The 18,103-nt window shown below is 41.1% G+C and overlaps 1 protein-coding gene across 1 annotated transcript in view; it reads right to left on the bottom strand.

Annotated features, from left to right (window-relative positions):
• msna (moesin a) overlaps positions 1 to 18,103 on the bottom strand; it is an 87,058-nt gene that overhangs the window by 26,031 nt on the left and 42,924 nt on the right. Inside the window, exons 3-4 of the mRNA XM_059976987.1 lie at positions 6,000 to 6,095; positions 1,027 to 1,301 (exon numbers count right to left, since the gene is read on the bottom strand). Of these exons, the coding sequence (XP_059832970.1) occupies positions 1,027 to 1,301; positions 6,000 to 6,095 (371 nt within the window). The remainder of the gene's footprint in view (positions 1 to 1,026; positions 1,302 to 5,999; positions 6,096 to 18,103) is intronic.

Below are 18,103 nucleotides of genomic sequence, written 5' to 3'. Positions count from 1 at the left end.
AAAAGAGTTAAGCCATAACTTACATTAAATTTCTAAATACCAATCCAGGTTTATAAAAAATAACTTGTTCAACAATTAATGTACTAATCAAAATACAAAGGTAATAGATTTAATTGCTACAAGCAGCTAGACCACAAGGCAGAGAACATTTTCCAACATAAAGACAAGCTAAAGAATTTATTAACCAACACAAAATCAAGACATGGATGATTAAGCTTGGGCACAGGTAGCAGGTAGTAATGATATACTATTATTTAAAACTAGCCAACATTATTATATGAAAATAATTCATTTTAGAACAACCCATAATGCACTTCAATGCAATGTACAAAAGTTTTCAAAAGATGGTCATTTGTGTATTTACATTGATTTTCTCAACTCTTCTATAGAATAAACTGGATACCATCTGCACAAATGATACCAGCATTTCTTGCTATGGGTAGCAAGTTATCTTCCTGCATTAAAAAAACAATCACACCAAGATCAAATCATGTGCCCAACTAACACCTGGACAAGGATATATTGGTATCCAGGTAGTGGCTAGGAGCAAAAAAAACCATTTCTGATCCTCTTACTAGATCTTGAAATGGTTGCCCCAATGGAAGTTTTTAATTTTACACAGCCTCCAAATTTAAAATGTTACTCTTAGCCTACTCGAGGTTATATAGTTCACCTCTGTAGTAAGATTGATCTTAAGGTAGAAATCTCATTTAGTCAGATTACCAACCATTTTGTCATATCGACAACTAAGCAAATACCCAGTTTTAAAAAACCCTGAGAAATGTTTTTATCTTTTGCCTCGCCAATGAAACCCTGAAAAATGGCTTCCATTCTGCATTCGAATTATTTTGGAACTAGAAAAAGTTGTGCCTACAAGTGATCAAATATTTCCTCTGAAAAAAAATTATTCTATGTTTTAAAAAACTTATAACACAACCTTACTATTTTGACAGAAGTGAACTAGATGGTGCATACTGAAGATGAACAAGTTCAAAATATGGTCACTTTTGAAACAAAGATACTCACCGCTGAGGAAGGAGGCGATCATTTGACAGGTAACCAGTTTTATGGGTCTCTTTATTGAAATCCCCATATTTGACTTGTACAGCATAAGAAGCCACCAGCACTGCAGTTTCTGGGGGACAGTAAATGTCATCATTCAGAATACCCTCTTTCACTTGTAGAAAGAAGAGGCGCTGGGTGATGTCCTGAATTAGTTCTTCAGATACATCTTCTGGAAAGAATTTTCCTCTGAACTTGAAAAGAAGTGGGCTTTCCTTACGGACATCCTGCTGAGTTACCTAAAAACAGAAAAAAGGAAATTTAAAAGTATATCACAAATATTATATCCCTACTTGAGAACTTTCTCAGTCATAACTTAAGTGCAATAGTTTGAGGATCATAATGACTTCAGTTCAGTTTTCTGACTCTACAGAATTCGTTGTACTTATGTAAAATGCAAATCCTGCAGCTAGCCATTCCACCAGGAGCAGTAACATGCCTAAGTACAGACAGGTATAAGCAGTAGCTGCAACAACTCTAGAAGAGCGCAAATGCTATCATTTTAGCCTGTTAGAATAGATAGATACAACTGTGTTTAAGATTGAGCACTATTATCTAGAATATATCAAAGTCCCTTTTATGACAAAGTAACCAGGCGATGCTCAGTTGAAAAAAATAACTCCAGTGCTTTTCATAGAATTATATCTTAGGACATGACCACTCAGTTTTTGCAGATCACTTCACTGAGTCACTCTCTTAAATTTCTCTTACCCCACCCCTGCTGCCCAAAGCAATTCTGCATTTGTTTCCCCCACAACCTCAAATGTTTACTTTTTCCCTCTGAAGGCTCCAACCATTTTCCATTACCTGATCATGAAGTGCACTCAATAATCTTGTCTATTATTATTCAAAACAATTTTCTCATGTTGCACCCACTTTCATTTGCCTATCAAATGTGCATATTTTGGATTTTGATCAGATACTGGAAACGAGTTTTGTTGTCCAAGGTAAAGCCTTTATAGATTGTAAATCAGTTCGACTTTCCGTGCACCAAGGATCACCCCAGTTTCAACAGTGTATTCACACAAGTATTTCAGGAGCTCTCTGTGCCCTCTTAAAGTCCCTAGAACAGCAAAAGAGAACAAACTAGTTTGTCTATTTATCCTACAGCATTTAACAGCAATACAAAAATCACAGCACATACTCAGCACAATTCCTCCTTATTCTTCCCAAAGTATCACTTTAATTTTTTCCCCCAATTTCATTTGGCCCACTCCACCATAAAGATATTGGAACAGAATTCAGCCATATGGCCCATTGTGTCTGCTCTGCCATTCAATCATGGCTGATCTTTTTTAGCTTCAGACTCATGCCTTCTTCCTACAACCCTTTACCAATCAAGAACCTATTGATCACTGCCTTAAATACACAGTGACTTGACATCCATAGTCCTCCACGGCAACAAATTCCAGAGATTCACCACCCTCTGGCTGAAGAAATCCCTCTACATTTCAGAGCCGCTTCTTCATTTAGGGGCAGGGCCCTCTGATTTTACACTCTCTCTTAATGGAAATATCTTCTCCATTGTCACTCCAACCAGGCCTTTCAGCATCCAGTAGAGATCCCCACTCCCTTCCGTGCCCCCATCCTAAACTCCACTGAGCACAGGTCAGAGATATGAAGCACATTAAGCAATTCAATAGGCTATTCTTTCACAATGGTGTTTGAACATCATTTCATTGCCAGGGCCCTGGCGTTCAGCTGCCTACACACCCAGACAAATGACCTAAGTACATGACCATATTTCAAAAAGTGCAAGAATGAAACTCTCAATGCATATGAATTGTTTCTACAAATATAGCCATTGCTCTATGTGAGTAATATACCAAAAATAACAACAGGGCAACCGAATGTTGGCCAAGATAAAGGGCATATTTCCTGTTTTTCTTTAAAGACATCATGGAATCTTAACATCCACCCTTAATATACATGCCAGACCTTGGGCATCTCACCTAAAGGACACTACTTAGAAAATATTATTCAAGTATTATTTTGTCCATTTCAATACCCAATTCTGAGCACTATATAAAATTCAAGAGCACAAGAGAGAACAAGTACAAAAAGGGGATTTCCACATACTTTAAAAACAAAAGAATATTCTGTTAAGCGATTACTTTATTTGCTCAAAATAGTCATTACTAATTCCGGTTATGATTAAAATGAAACACCTTTCTGAATGTCTGCCAGGGCATTATGTCATTTCCAGTTTATTGAAGTATGGACATTTATTAGGTCATACCAAACTGCAGTAGATCTGACATTTACTCAAGGCAGAGAAAGTCACAGAAGAAATACTTCCAGATTGGCTCACAGCTCAAAGGAATGACCTGCTTGGCAGTGAAGAAATCTTGTCACTGTCAGCCCAGTGTACAATTTAACCTCTTAATAAACAAAAAGCGAAAGGGCATTCTGCCATCTATATTTGCCCCTCAGGCAATCTGAGTGGAAAAATTCATTTATTAATGTGATACATATCATTCAAGGGGGAAAGTTTTATCAGGTCTTTGTTCAAAGTCGACATCTTATTTTGCTAGTGGCGGATTTTCAGAAAAAAAGAAATTAACTAACCAATCAGACAGGCATAAACAGAGCAGGCCTCATGCTCAGGAGACCATAGTGAAGACACTCGGAGGAGTTGCCAATATCAATGGGACACAATGACACAATGCCTGAAGAGCATTAGCAACAGGGCAAATTTAAATCAAAACTGATTGGATAATTCAAGCTTTGGGATTTCTCCACTTCTAAACCACTATCCAGCCCCCCTAAATGCATACAGTACAACATTAGCTCAGTCTCAGTACAACTCCAGGGACAAGCTGTAGTTCTTCAATGCACTAAAGATAATGAATGAAAGCCCCCAGAGCTTTTCATAGAGTGAACTCAAATTCATATTATTGCAACGACAAACCTGGTGGTGCATCTAGTCTGTCGGACTTTTAGCACAGAATGTCCTGAGGACACTGAGAAGTGCAGTAGAACAAAGGGTTCTGGGAGTACAGATCCACAATTCCTTGCAAATGGTGTCACAGATAGAGAGGGTTGTAAAGAGACCCTCTTTTGGCATGTTGGCTTTCATAAATCAAAGTACTGGATACAGGAGTTAAAATGTCATGTTGAAGATGGTGATGCAAAAATTTGTATTGTGTACAGTTTTGGTCACCTATCTACAAGATAGATACAAGATTGATAGAGTACATAGAAAATTTAAAGATGTTTCCAGGACTTCAGGACCTGAGTTATAGGGAAAAGTTGAATTGATTAGGACTTTATTCCCTGGAGTAGAAGAGAGTAAGGGGAGATTTGATAGAGGTATACAAAATTGAAGGGTATAGAGGGTATGTGCAGGCTTTTTCCACTGCGATTGGATGGGACTAGAACTGGAGGTTAAAGGTGAAGAGTGAAAGGTAAAATATTTAATGGAAACCAGAGGGGAACTTCTTCATTCAGAGGGTGGCAAGAGTGTGGGTGAGCTGTCAGCAGAAATGGTGGATGTAGATTTGATTAAGACAATGGCATCTAATGGCGACTCCTTTGCGTACATCTTCAGAAATAGCTCTATTCCCATCTTTAATATCTCTACTTTTCCCTTTCAGGGTTCTAATGAAGACCCTGACCTGGAGTTACACGTTGACTTTGGCTCTTTGCAGGAGTGTGACCCACTCTAGGGGCTTCACATCTGGCTGTTATTCGACATGCTAAGGGCATGGCCTACTAGTATTGTGAGCTTGCCTTCAGAGGGCTGAGACTTCATGGCTCTGCAGACGGGCAGATTGAAGGTCGCTGTCCCGGCAGATCTGTGTGTCGTGGAAGTCAGAAGATCAGGCCCAGAGACTCAGGGCACAGAGCTCAGAAAAAGTGACACAATAGACTTTTAACATCATAAAACTAGCAAGCTGTTTGTTATGTCTCCCCTCCCGCTGTGAAGCGGAGACACCTCTTTCTCCCTTATTAGGGAAAGAAACAGCCTGTGGTATGTCGAATACCGGGTGAACGAGAAATCTCTGGGGTACTGCCAGTCTGTGCTTTTGCTGCATGCTTGAGTGCTCGGTGGCGGGTGCCGATGCTTTTATTTTGCCGGTGGGGGGAGGGGGGAATCGTTGCTTGTTGCTGCTTATGCGCGGGGAGGGAGGGGAGCTGGGGGGGGGGGGAAAGAGACTTTGGGGTTCTAACATTTAACTGTCATTCATTCTTTGGGGGCACTCTGTTTTTGTGGATGGTTGCAAAGAAAAATCATTTCAGGATGTATATTGTATACATTTCTGACTTTAAATGTACCTTTGAAACATTAAGAGAAGTCTGGGTAAGTAAATGATAAATATGGTTCAGTATGGGTCATTGGAATTAACAGTTTGGTATGAACTAGATGGGCCCCGTTTCACTCTATGACTGCTGGATTACTGCTGAAAAGAGAGGGCCGACTTTTAGCATACACCACTGCAAGTACATTTCAGAAAGTATAATGTAACTAGAAGGCCTTTCAAAACTTGTACTTAGAATGTCCTTGCTGAAACCACCGAGTCAGGATAGGTCGGATAAAGTTTACACCAAGCCCACCCCACAAGCTTTCCAAACATGTGTTTTGTGATGCTCAACTTCAAAACATTCATGTTAGTTATAAATTTGATACAGCCCAAGTATGCAGTATCCTCAGGTACATGGGGGAAGGGGTGGGGGGGTTCTGGGACCAGAAGGCACCTATAGGGGATCAAATACCTCGTGGATGGAGAGTACTTAATTTGAAGCCACTGACTGTAAACAGTGTGAATCAATAAATATTGTAGCATCGTGATAATGTGATTCTGTAGTCATTGAGCAAACCTCCTCTGGAAAAAGGAAATCCAATTGATAAAGATGAGAGGCAGTGCAGACTTCTTCCCTCATGTTATCACAATAACGGCAAAACAACAACCCATTAGTATGTCATTCCCACATACCTTTTTATTGAGTTTCAGCCAGGTGGAGAAACCTTTCGTATCTTGGTACTGGAGCCCAAAAAACCAAACTTCACGCAACCCAATGGTCTTCACAACCTGTGCAAATAAAAGATTATATTTTGTGATAAACAGCAAGAACAAATGTTTCAAACAAGCTGGAAAGAATGCAGCAAATAAATCCTCAGGCAGCATCCAAATTTACATTTCAGCTAACTGCCTAAAGGAGAGAAAGAAAATTCTTTCCACAGGTGCTATTGGATTTGGGCATTTACAGCATTTATACCTGGTTGGTTATCTCTGGGTGAAGGTAGCTCTTAGGAACTAAATTTACCACTACATCTGGTGCACTATCAGTGTATGAACTCTCAATCAAATGCATAAATCTCATATTAAATCCAGTAAACAGAATGATTCCAATTTGCCTAGAAAATTTAAAACAAAGCTGCAGAGGAAATAAGACCATAAGAGACAGGAGCAGAATTAGGCCACCTGGCCCATCGAGTCTGCTCCACCATTTTATCATGGCTGATCCATTGTCCCTCTTAATCACATTCTTCTGCTTTCTCTCCATATTCTTGCATGCACTGACTAATCAAGAACACATCAACCTCCGGCCAATGGCACAGCCTCCACAGCTGCCTGTGGCAACAAGTTCCACAGATTTACCACACTCTGGTGAAAGTAGTCCCTCATCTGCATTCTAAATGAACATGCCTCTATTTTGAGGCTGTGCCCTCTATTGCAAGACTCCCCCACTATAGGAAACATCCTCTCCACATCCATTTTACCTAGGCCTTTCAACATCAGATAGGTTTCAATGGAATCGTATATCATTCTTCCAAATTCCAGAGAGTACATGCCCACTATTCAGGCTACTCTAAGTGAGGCCTCACCAGTGCCTTATAAAGCCTCAGCACTACATCCTTGTATTTACATTCTAGTCCTCTCAAAAGGAACACCAATATTGCATTCATCTTCCTCACCACCGAATCAACGTGCAAGTTAATCTTTAGGGAATCCTGCACGAAGACTCAAGTCCTGTTGCATCTCTGATTTTTGAAATATCTGCCCATTCAGAAAATAGTCTACACTTTTATTCCTTCTACCAAAGAACATGACCATACAATTCCCAACACTGTATTCCATCTGCCACTTCTTTGCCCAATCACTTAATCTGTCCAAATCCTTCTGCAGCCTCCATTTCCTCAACACCATCTGCCCACCATCTACCTTTGTATCGCCTGCCAACTTTGTCACAAAGCTATCAATTCCTTTATCCAAACTATTAGCATGTAATGTAAAAAACAGTAGCCCCATCACCTACCCTGTGGAAAACCACTAGAGCCCAACTAGAAAAGGCTCCCTTTATTCCCATTCTTTGCCTCCTGCCAATCACCAAATCCTTTATCCATACTAGTATATTTCTCGTAATACCATGGGCTCTTATCTTGTTAAGCAGCTTCATGTGCAGCACCTTGTCAAAGGCCTTCTGAAAATCCAAGTACAGAAGGACCGATTCTCCACTGTCTACCCTGCTTGTTATTTCCACAAAGAATTCCAACAGATTAGTCGAGCAAGGTTTTCCCTTAAGGAAATTATGCCGATTTAGGTTTATTTTATTATGTGCCTCCAAGTACCCTGAGACCTCATTCTTAAAAAAAAATCTACTCCAACATCTTCCCAACCATTGAGGTTAGGATAAGTGGCATACAATTTCCTCTCTCCTGCCTCCTTCCCTTCTTGAAGAGTGGAGTGACATTTGCAATTTCCCGGTCCTCTGGAACCATTCCAGAATCTAGTGATTCTTGAAAGATTATTACTAATACCTTCACAATCTCTTCAGCTATCTCTTTCAGAACCCTGGGGTGTACTCCATCTGGTCCAGGTGACTTATCTACCTTCAGACCTTTCAGCTTCCCAAGCATCTTCTCACTTCTAACCCCCACTCTTGAAATGGCAGATGAACTAAGTATTTTGCATTCATCTTCACTGTGCTAGATTTACCCAATGAAGATGGATGCCGAATACTTATTTTAGTTCATCCGCCATTACTCCAGCGTCATTTTCCACCTGTCTGATGTGTACTCTCACTCTTATTCTTTATACAGCTGAAAAGAAACATTCAGTATCCTCTGATATTATTGGGTAGCTTACCTTTATGTCATCTTTTCCCTCCGTATGGCTTTTTTAGTTGCCTTGTGTTTCCCCCTCCATCCCCCCAAAGTTTCCCAATCCTCTATCTTTCTACTAATTTTTGCTCTATTATTTAGTTTTTAATGTTGTTTTTGACTTCCCTCATCAGCCACGATTGCATCATCCTGTCTTTAGAATATTTTTTTGGAATGTCTCTATCCTGTGCCTTCTGTATTTCTCCTAAAATCTCCAACCATTGCTGTTCTGCCATCATCCCTTCTAATGTCCTCATCCAATCAACTTCGGTCAGTTCCTTTCTCATGCCTCAGTAATTCCCTTTACTCCACTGTAATACTGATACAAGTGGCACCCATTTTTTGAATGCTTGCTTCACAACAGCTCGCTGTTATGAAAGACCAACATTACCTGTTCTCGCTAACCAAAGAGAATTTTCACTTTTATGAAAAAAAGACGCCCGCTTTATACATGTGTCTACCCTGAGAAAGACTTCCATGACCGGGAAGCCTTGTGTGGGCAGTTGTGTGCGCATGCGTGTACGTGTGTATGCGCCGATTTTTTTCTATACATCGATTTCAGCTACCTGTTTTTCCGATTCTGATAAGTGAAACTACACCATACATACAATATTTCTACTTTATATAGGCTGTATTTAGAATATCATTCCTGCTTTTACTATATGTTCATGTTATTTTAGGTTTTATGTGTTATTTGGTATGATTTGGTAGGTTAATTTTTTGGGTCTGGGAATGAATGGTAATCGCTTCTTCACTTTAAGACATTTCAGCTTACAAATGGTTTCATAGGAACGCTCTACCTTCAGATGGTGGGGGAAACCTGTACTTCCAGTTTTAGTTTCTCCATCTCAAATGGCAGGGTGAATTTTATCATATTATGATCACTGCCTCTTTAAGCACTCTTTTACCTTAAAGTTCCTTAATCAAATCTGGTTCATGACAACATACAATCCAGAACAGACTTTCCCCAAGCAGGCTCAACCACAAGCTTATCTAAAAAGTCACCTTGAAGGAATTCTCCAATTCTCTCTCTCAGGATCCAATACCAACCTGATTCCTCCAATCCCCCATGATTATCCCAACATTGCCCTGTTGACATGTGTTTCCTACCTTCCATTGTAATTTGTATCCCAAGTTCTGGCTACTGTTTAGAGGTCTGTATATAGCTCCATCAGGGTCTTTTTGCCCTTTAAATTATCAAGAACTTTGCTGGCAAAGGATGGTTAACATTCCACATCAGGACCCTACATCAGGACAGATGCTGCTCAAGCTATTCCAGCAGTTTGATTTGTCTAGAATCTAAACAACTTCACCTGCAACCTCTTGGGTCCTCATCCGCCTGTATGCTTCAGAGACAATCTGTAGCTGACACCTCAAAGCATTAGAAAATTAGCATCTTAATCCTCCAAATCCAACAGGTGGATAGATGAAACAAAGAAAATTTCCTTTCTCAGGAAAACTAACAGTTGTGGCCATGCTCAAATAGTTCTGATAGTCAGGTTGCATTGTTCACCATCTGAAAGCTGCTCTGGCAAGATGCAGACTAAAAAAAACAATACCCTTACACCTCCTCTCTTACCACCATTCAGTGCCCCAAACAGTCCTTCCAGGTGTGGCAACACTTCACTTGTGAGTCTGTTGGGGTCATCTATTGCATCCGGTGCTCCCGTGCGGCCTCCTCTACATCGGCGAGATTCGATGCAGATCGGGGGACCGCTTCATCGAGCACCTCCACTCTGTCTGCCACAACAGACAGGATCTCCCGGTTGCCACCCACTTCAACTCTGCTTCACATTCCCATTTGGATATGTTCATACATGGTCTCCTCTACTGCCATGATGAGGTCAAACTCAGGTTGGAGGAGCAACACCTCGCATACCGTCTGGGTAGTCTCCAGCCCCTTGGTGTGAACACTGAATTCTCCAGCTTCCGGTAATTCCTTCCCCCTTCCCAGTTTCATTCTGCCTCCTCCTCCAGCTGCCTATCACCTCTCTCATGATTCTGCCACCTTCTACTACACAGTGCTTTCCCCTTACATTCCTTCTTCACCTTTCCTACTTATCCCCTCCCTGCTTCCCCTTCCCCACCTTTTGATCTTTCCTCTGATTGGTTTTTCACCTGGCACCTACCAGACTTCTCCTTCCCATCCTCCCCCCACCTTCTTTAAAGGGCCCCTGCCCCCTCCCTCTTCAGTCCTGACGAAGGGTCTCGGCCTGAAACACTGACTGCTCATTTCCACGGATGCTGCCCAACCTGCAGAGTTCCTTCAGCGTGTTGTTCATGTTGCTTTGACCCCAGCATCTGCAGTGTACTTTGTGTTGGAGAATACCCTTCAAAAGATGCAACACCTTCACCGACCCATGGAATTTCTGACCAGCAGCTGCTCATACTTGAATTGCAACAACAAGAGACGGCACCAAGCTCAAGGTCTCTGATAGGAATATGCACCAACATTAGAAATTTGCAGTGGAATCCGGTTAATTAGGACACATCATGACTTGTACATTTTGGCCCAGTTAGGCAGCTGCCCCAATTAGACAAAGTTTCATGGAAATAGTTTAAACGGTGTATATATAAAAAGGATGAACTACCATAAAACTATATTTACAGAACAAATTAGAACACTGCTAACATCACTACAGTACTATAAAACTAGCAGTTCATAATGAGGTGGCGTGGTTGTGTAGTGGCTAGCACAACCACGTTAAAGTACAGGTGACTTGGGGTCAATTCCCACCGCTGCCATTGTTGAACCCAGAAACATCTTCAAAAATCTTTGCACTTATTCTATAGGCACAATACACTCTCTCTTTAAGTGCTCATCATATCAATCTCTTATCTACTTGTATACCACCCATACACCCATTGATCTTCTATTTTCCCATCCCATGTTATTTGCCACCTACTACAATCCTACCCTTTAAGATTATAATTTTCCTAAAGTCTCTCTGCATCCTCCTTCCAGCCTACACTACTATTCAGCTTTGTATCAAAGCACCAAAACAGATGTTTGGTAGTATAGATTAATATTAAACATCCCAGCAGGAATCCCTGCAGTACCCACTAATCATAGCCTTCATAACTAAAAACGATCCATTTATTCCTTCTGTCCTGCATAGTAGCCAAACGTCAACACATGATATATTATGCCCAATTCCATGTGCTCTAATTTCACTTTGAGACCTCACCACCTTAAAGGCCTTCTGAAAGTTAAAATTACTATAACCATTGGATCTCCCTTACTCATTTTGCTAATTACACCCTTAAAAACTTTATTCGTCAAACATAATTTGGTTTCATAGAGCCATGTTAACTCTAGCCAACTCCAAGTGTCTGTCGAATTGCTGGTACAGAAGCCTGAAGACCTTCAATGATTCAAAAACAGCTTCTTCCCCTCCATCAGATTTCTGAACTGTCATTCATCTGATGACTCCTTCTCTTGTCTTCAGTACTCCTCTTCCTCTTGGCCTTCTACCTGCTCTGGATCTTTTCATCTCTAACTGCTGACAGGGCATTCTCCTTAACCCACTGAATGCACTGGTCTCTCCGTCTCCCTCTCTGCACTAATCCCAACTTTACATCAAACCTGCAGACAAGTGTGGTGTGAATGTAGTCTGGCAGACTGACCACATGGAGAAGCTTCAGGCCACTATCTCCTGCACTTTCACTGATATCATCTCTCAAGTCCTCTCTCTACAGCCTCCAACCTCAGTTCCCCTTCCCCACACTGTCTGTTTCTACTTCCTACCCATGATCCAAAACCCAAGTGCCCTGGTTTCTGCTTGCTCCTGCCCAACTGAACTTGCGTCCTTGCTTTTCAACTCCCTTGGTTCAGTCCCCTCCCATCTACATCCATGACACATCACATGCTTTCTGCCACTTCAACAACTTTCAGTTCCCTGGCTTTGACTGCCTTAGTTCCACCATGTCCAGACTCTTGTACGGCTCCATACCCCATCAGGAAGTCCTTAAGATTTTTTGATTCTTTCTTGATAAACAACCTAATCTCTTCTCCCCCTCCATCTGGCAGCAATAGTGTTGCCTTTAACATTTCTTTTAGCTTCTTCCACATTCTCCAAAACAGAGGTGTGACTGTGGGCTGGGACAATCCATGTTCCAAACCTACAGTATTAATGCTCCCAAACTCTTCCTCCATGACACTTATGACTACAGTGGTGCTGCTTACTACACCAATGTGGAGCTCAATTTTATCAGCTTTGTCACCAACTTCCAACTTGCCCTCAAATTGACTTAGTCCATCTCTGACCTGTCTCTCCCTTTAAATGAAGTCTCCATTACGACATCTGGAAATAGGCTGTCTACTACCACCTTTTTACAAATCCACTAATACCCACAGTTACCTTGACCTACAACCTCTTCCCATCCCTGTCACTTGCAAGAATGCTTTTCCTTTCTCCAAGTTCCTTTGTCTCTGCTGCACCTATTCTCATGAGGATTTCTATTCCCGGATTCAGAAATATCCTTCTTATTTCTTCAGAAAGGGTTTCCCCTCCACTATTATAAATGCAGCCCACACCCACATCTCTTCCAATTCCCACATTTGTCCTCACCTCACCTTCCCAACTTAACAGGGAAAGGGTTCCCTTTGTCCTAACTTACCACCCCACAAGCCTTTGCATTCAACACATCATTCCCTGCAACTATGCTGCACATTCTCTATGACTCTACAACTTCTACTGTCTCCATTATCGCAGGGAGATACACAGGAATCACATGGAGAGATTTCTCATGACTCACTCCTCGCCGATGATTCCCTCCAAGCACTTATTCCTGAAACTCTTCAAAGTGTTATACTTATTCCTATTATATTCTCTCACCTCAGGACCTTAAACAATCCTTCCAGGTGAGGCAGTGCTTCACTTGCGAGTCCATTGGGGTCACTTATTGCAACTGGCGTGACCACCTCTACAACAGTGAACCTGAAGTGGGGGGGGGGGGGGGGAGAGAGAGAGAAAGAGCAGGACAGTTTGCCAAGCACCCTTGCTCCATCTGCAGCAGCACCACAATCTTCTAGTAGCCAATTTTAATTCCACTTCCCATTCCCACACTGACATGTTTGTGCATGGCTTCCTCTGTTACACTGACATCAGACACAGCTTGGAGGAGCAACTTGGTATTCATATTCTTTATCAACATTACATATTGTCTTCCTTTATTCTAGTCTTTGACTTCTCATTTGCCACAGATAGACCACTGTTCTTCTTGGGGTTTTGTGTCACATTTGTACAAGATGTGGTATTAACTCTTCAAATGACAGCAATTGGGCAAGTGAGCAATCTGCCACAGCTAACATGCAAAATCATAGGAGAATAGAGAAGGAGGACACTTAAACCTGCTCAGCAACTCCGTGTCATGGTTGATCTGCACCAGGCCTCATCTCCACTTCTGTGCCAATTCCTCGTAATCCTCAATTCTCCGACCTTTCAAAAAATAATCTACTTCCTCTTTCAGTACCCTCATTGAGTCTTCACAACCCGCTAAGACAGAATTCCACAGATTCACCATCTTCTGAGAATTACCTGTACACCTTGCTTTTAAATAACTGCACTTCATTCTCTCATATTTGGAAACACCTTAACGTCTATCCTCTTGTGCTTGCTTGGAATCACCTATCTTATTAAGAGCACCCTTCACTCTTCCAAAATCCCAAGATTATGGATCTGCTTTTTGCTGTTTCTGATAGAACAATCTCTCATCCCAGGAAGTAATCTCTTGAATCTCCATTGGACTACATCCAACAGTATTATAGTCTTAGAGGACCAAAACCGTCTCATGTGTTCTTTATACCATAACACTTCATCTGAACAGCTGATTTTTCAAAAATATAAAACTGATGAGTAAACTAAAAATCAGAAAGATACTGAAACACAATGCACCTTAGAGTGTCTACAGGCATATTAATGTTAAAAAACAGAACAGCTCTGATGAAAAAGCCATGTTCCAAACTCTTCCTCTCTACAACTGCCAACTGATATGCAGAATATTTGCAGCATCGTCTTTATCTTGAATATTGTACCTACTTCATGATGCTCCTCTTGCACTGTACCCTTCAGCACATTCACTGGCTAAGCTCATAAAAGAGCATAGTTGGGTAGGGTCTATTATCTACAGAAAATACATCCAAATGCCTCCAAAAAACATTAAAAGTTAACCAGCTACTGAACATAGGTTTTGTGCTATACAGTTTTCACAGTAAGGGTTAAATGCACTATTGTTTTGAATGATCTCCAATTTGTCATTCATACTGTTTCATTGCAATCAAAGTCCAATGATCTGCACAAGACTTTCATTCAGACATAACATAAGAGACTGGAATGTCTGTGGTCACTTTGGCACAACGTTAATATTCTTGGCTGAGGCAGTCAACAAGTACAAGGCCATATATAGTCAGAGATTGATCTTGCAAGGCACACCAAAGCACAAAGGCAGGAAATGCTTACTGCTTTGCAAAAAGAACACTTAATGGATGTTAGCTAGCTGGTAGCTTGCACAAGGTAGATAATGCAGAATGCTTGAGTAAATACATCAGCTTAAGATGCTTAGTTAGAGATATCACACGTGCAATGATCTAGAAACTTGTAAACTCAAAGCAATGCCCAGGTAACAATGCAGTAAAGCTGTCCCTGTCAACAGGCGCTTGCCAACTGTACAAAACACAGCATGCCTAGACTTGAGTAAAATACTAATACAAGAGGTAAGAAATTGATGAGGGTAGGGCAGTGGATGTGGTCTACATGGACTTTAGCAAAGCATTTGACAAGGTCCCTCATGAGAGACTCATCCAGAAAGAAATGAGTCATGGGAACAGTGGAACCGTGGCTGTTTGGATAAAAAAATTGGCTTAAAGAAAGAAAGCAGAGGGTAGTGGAAGGAAAGTATTCTGCCTGGAGATCGGTGACTAGTGGAGTGCCGCAGGGATCTGTCCTGGGACCCCCCGCGATTTGTGATTTTTATAAATGACAAGGATGGAGCTGTAGGTGGTCGAATGTTACAAGGATATAGACAGGCTGCAAAGTTGGGCAGAAAAATGGCAGATGGAGTTCAATCCAGACAAGTGTGAGGTGATGCATTTTGGAAGGACAAACCAGAAGACTGAGTACAGGATTAATGGTCAGTTACTTAAGAGTGTGGATGAACAAAGGGACCTTGGGGTTCAAATCCATACATCCCTCAAGGTCGCTGCACAGGTTGATAGGGTAGTTAAGGCTGCCTATGGGAAACTAGGGTTCATTAACAGGGGGATTGAGTTCAAGAGTAGAGGGTCATGTTGCAATTCTACAAATCTCTGGTGAGACCATACGTAGAGTATTGTGTTCAATTCTGGTTACCTCATTATAGGAAGGATGTGGAAGCTATGGAGAGGGTGCAGAGGAGATTTACCAGGATGTTGCCTGGTTTGGAGAACAAGTCATATGAAGCAAGGTTAACAGAGCTGGGTTAGCAGTCCTGATGAAGGGTCTCGGCCCGAAACTTCGACTGTGCTTCTTCCTATAGATGCTGCCTGGCCTGCTGCGTTCCAACAGCATTTTGAGTGTGTTGCTTGAATTTCCAGCATCTGCAGATTTCCTTGTGGTCACTCATCAAGCTGTCTTCACAACTTGTTTCCTTATAAAATTTATATCTATAGAATCCTGAGTAACTTCCTCTAAGCCTTATTACATCCTAATAAAAATGCACAATTTTGCTGTTAGATTTTTTTATGGCTCCTAAACATTTTATGCTAAAAAGGCTTGCATGTAGAGAGAAAATAAAACATTCTACTTATGACAAGCCTCAATAATACAACACACAGTGCTTAGATGGTTATGTTATTGAATTTTTGGCACTGAAATTTTAATATACTCATAGTAAGCTCTCCAAGTTTCATCCCACATTCACACTAAGATTTTAACGTGTAATAAAGACACACACACAGCACAAGTTATACTCAACTGATATAAAGAAAAGGAAAATGGAGAATTCCAACACAGTTCTAATTACAATTCTGATTTTATGATAAAGTGTAAATTCAGGTGAGAATCTAAGTCGAGGTGAGACACTAGTTACACTAAACAGTCCTTCAGGATTACGACTTGCTTCTGCAATGTGGAATGAGGTGTTGATGAGGCCGATATGTGAGCCACAAACTCTTTCTCAGATGGTGGAGCTCCTTCTGCTGTTGGGAAGGGACTGTGTGCTCCTGAGGCATGGACGAGAAATGGTCTGTACCAAGACTGAGGTTTTGAGCTTCAAATACTTCCCTCCACCCACCCTCCCCAAACAAGCTGCTAGCAAGTTTAATCTGCATTTACTGACAGAGAGCTCCCAAGATATGGGAATGGTCCATTTTTCAAAGGCCTTGCTACAAACCTTCTCCAACCTGCTCTCCCACAAAATATTAAACTGCAGGGTCCATTCTCTCACTTCTCAATGAATGAATCAATAATTGCTTGGAACTTGATCTTGAAACACAGGCAGATGTAGATATCATTTACATACTGCAGTTCTGTTACTGAAATTGTGGTGATCTCACCATTATACAGTCATTGCAAGCTAACCAGTTTCCCATTAATTCAAAATATTAGCCTTACTTCTAAGGGACGTTTATTTGAACTTTGAGGAGTAATTTGTAGTATTGTGTCATTCTGGTCACCTACCTACAGGAAGGGTATCAACAAGATTGAAAGAGTGCAGAGAAAATTACAAGGATGTTGACGTGTCTTGAGGACCTGAGTTACAGGGACAGGTTGAATGGGTTGGGACTTTATTCACTAGAGCACAGAAGGAGGGGGATTTCATAGAAGTCTATAAAACTATGAGGGACATAAATAGGGCAAATGCAAGCAGACTTTTCCCCACTGAAGTTGGGTGAGACTAGAACTAGAAGTCATGGGTTTAGAGTAAAAAAGGTGAACTGTTTAAGATGGGGGTTCACAAACTTTTTTTTAATGCCAAGGATCCTTGCCTTTAAACCAAGGGGTCTGTGTAGCCCAAGTTGGAAATGCCTGGTTTAAGGGGAACACAAGGGGGAACTTCTTCACTCAAAGGGTGGTGAATGTTGCCAATGCAAGTGGTGAATGTGGGTTTGATTTCAATAAATACTTGGGGCAGATATTTGAATGGGAGGGCTATGGTCTGGGTTCAGGTCAAAGGTACTTGGCAGATTAATAGATCGGCACAGACTAGAAGGCTCAAAAGGCCTATTCCTGTGCTGTACTGTTCTACGGATTCCGTGAGAAGAGAAGGTGCAGCATTTCAACAAGATAAGCAACTATCTGAGCAATCTTGCTGACTTTAGCACTCACCAAGATTGGCTCTGACATAAACTCCATTATTAGCAGCATGGCTTGTATGCAATCATGAGGTAAACATAAATTGGTGATTAATTTCTCTGGCCAGTTGGAATTCAGAAATGCTTCACTGCCCCTTCTGGTTTACAGAATCAAAGAGCTTTAGTAAGGTTGAGGAAGTCCATATACTGCAATAAATGCAGTAAGAGTCACTCAATTACTCCAGTATATTGGCTAGAAACAAAATGGAACCCCTCAGCTTTTCCCATGATTCAATGCTACAAAAATGGTTTTATTTCAAACTTCTTTGAGAACATTTGTAAAGCTACTCCACATTGCGATAAAATTTCACAATAGCGTGATTAACACTTATTCAACCTAGTATAACACTCAAGGGAGGAAATCGCAATCCATGCACACAACAGATTCCACCTACATTAAAATGTTCTCATTGCTACTCAAAAAGCCAATCAGGATCATTATCACTGATACATGTTGTGAAATTTGTTGTTTTGTGGCAGCAGCACAGTGCAATACAAAATACTATAAATTACAATAGGAAATGCTCAGTTTATATATATTTGTATACAAGTACTGCAAAAATAATAAGGTAGTATTCATAATCCATTCAGAAATCTGATGGCAG

The sequence above is a fragment of the Hypanus sabinus genome, chromosome 8 (assembly GCF_030144855.1).
Source record: "Hypanus sabinus isolate sHypSab1 chromosome 8, sHypSab1.hap1, whole genome shotgun sequence".
Lineage (NCBI taxonomy): Eukaryota > Metazoa > Chordata > Chondrichthyes > Myliobatiformes > Dasyatidae > Hypanus > Hypanus sabinus.
Note: the sequence above shows the minus strand (reverse complement) of the source record. Positions and strands in the feature narration are given on the sequence as shown.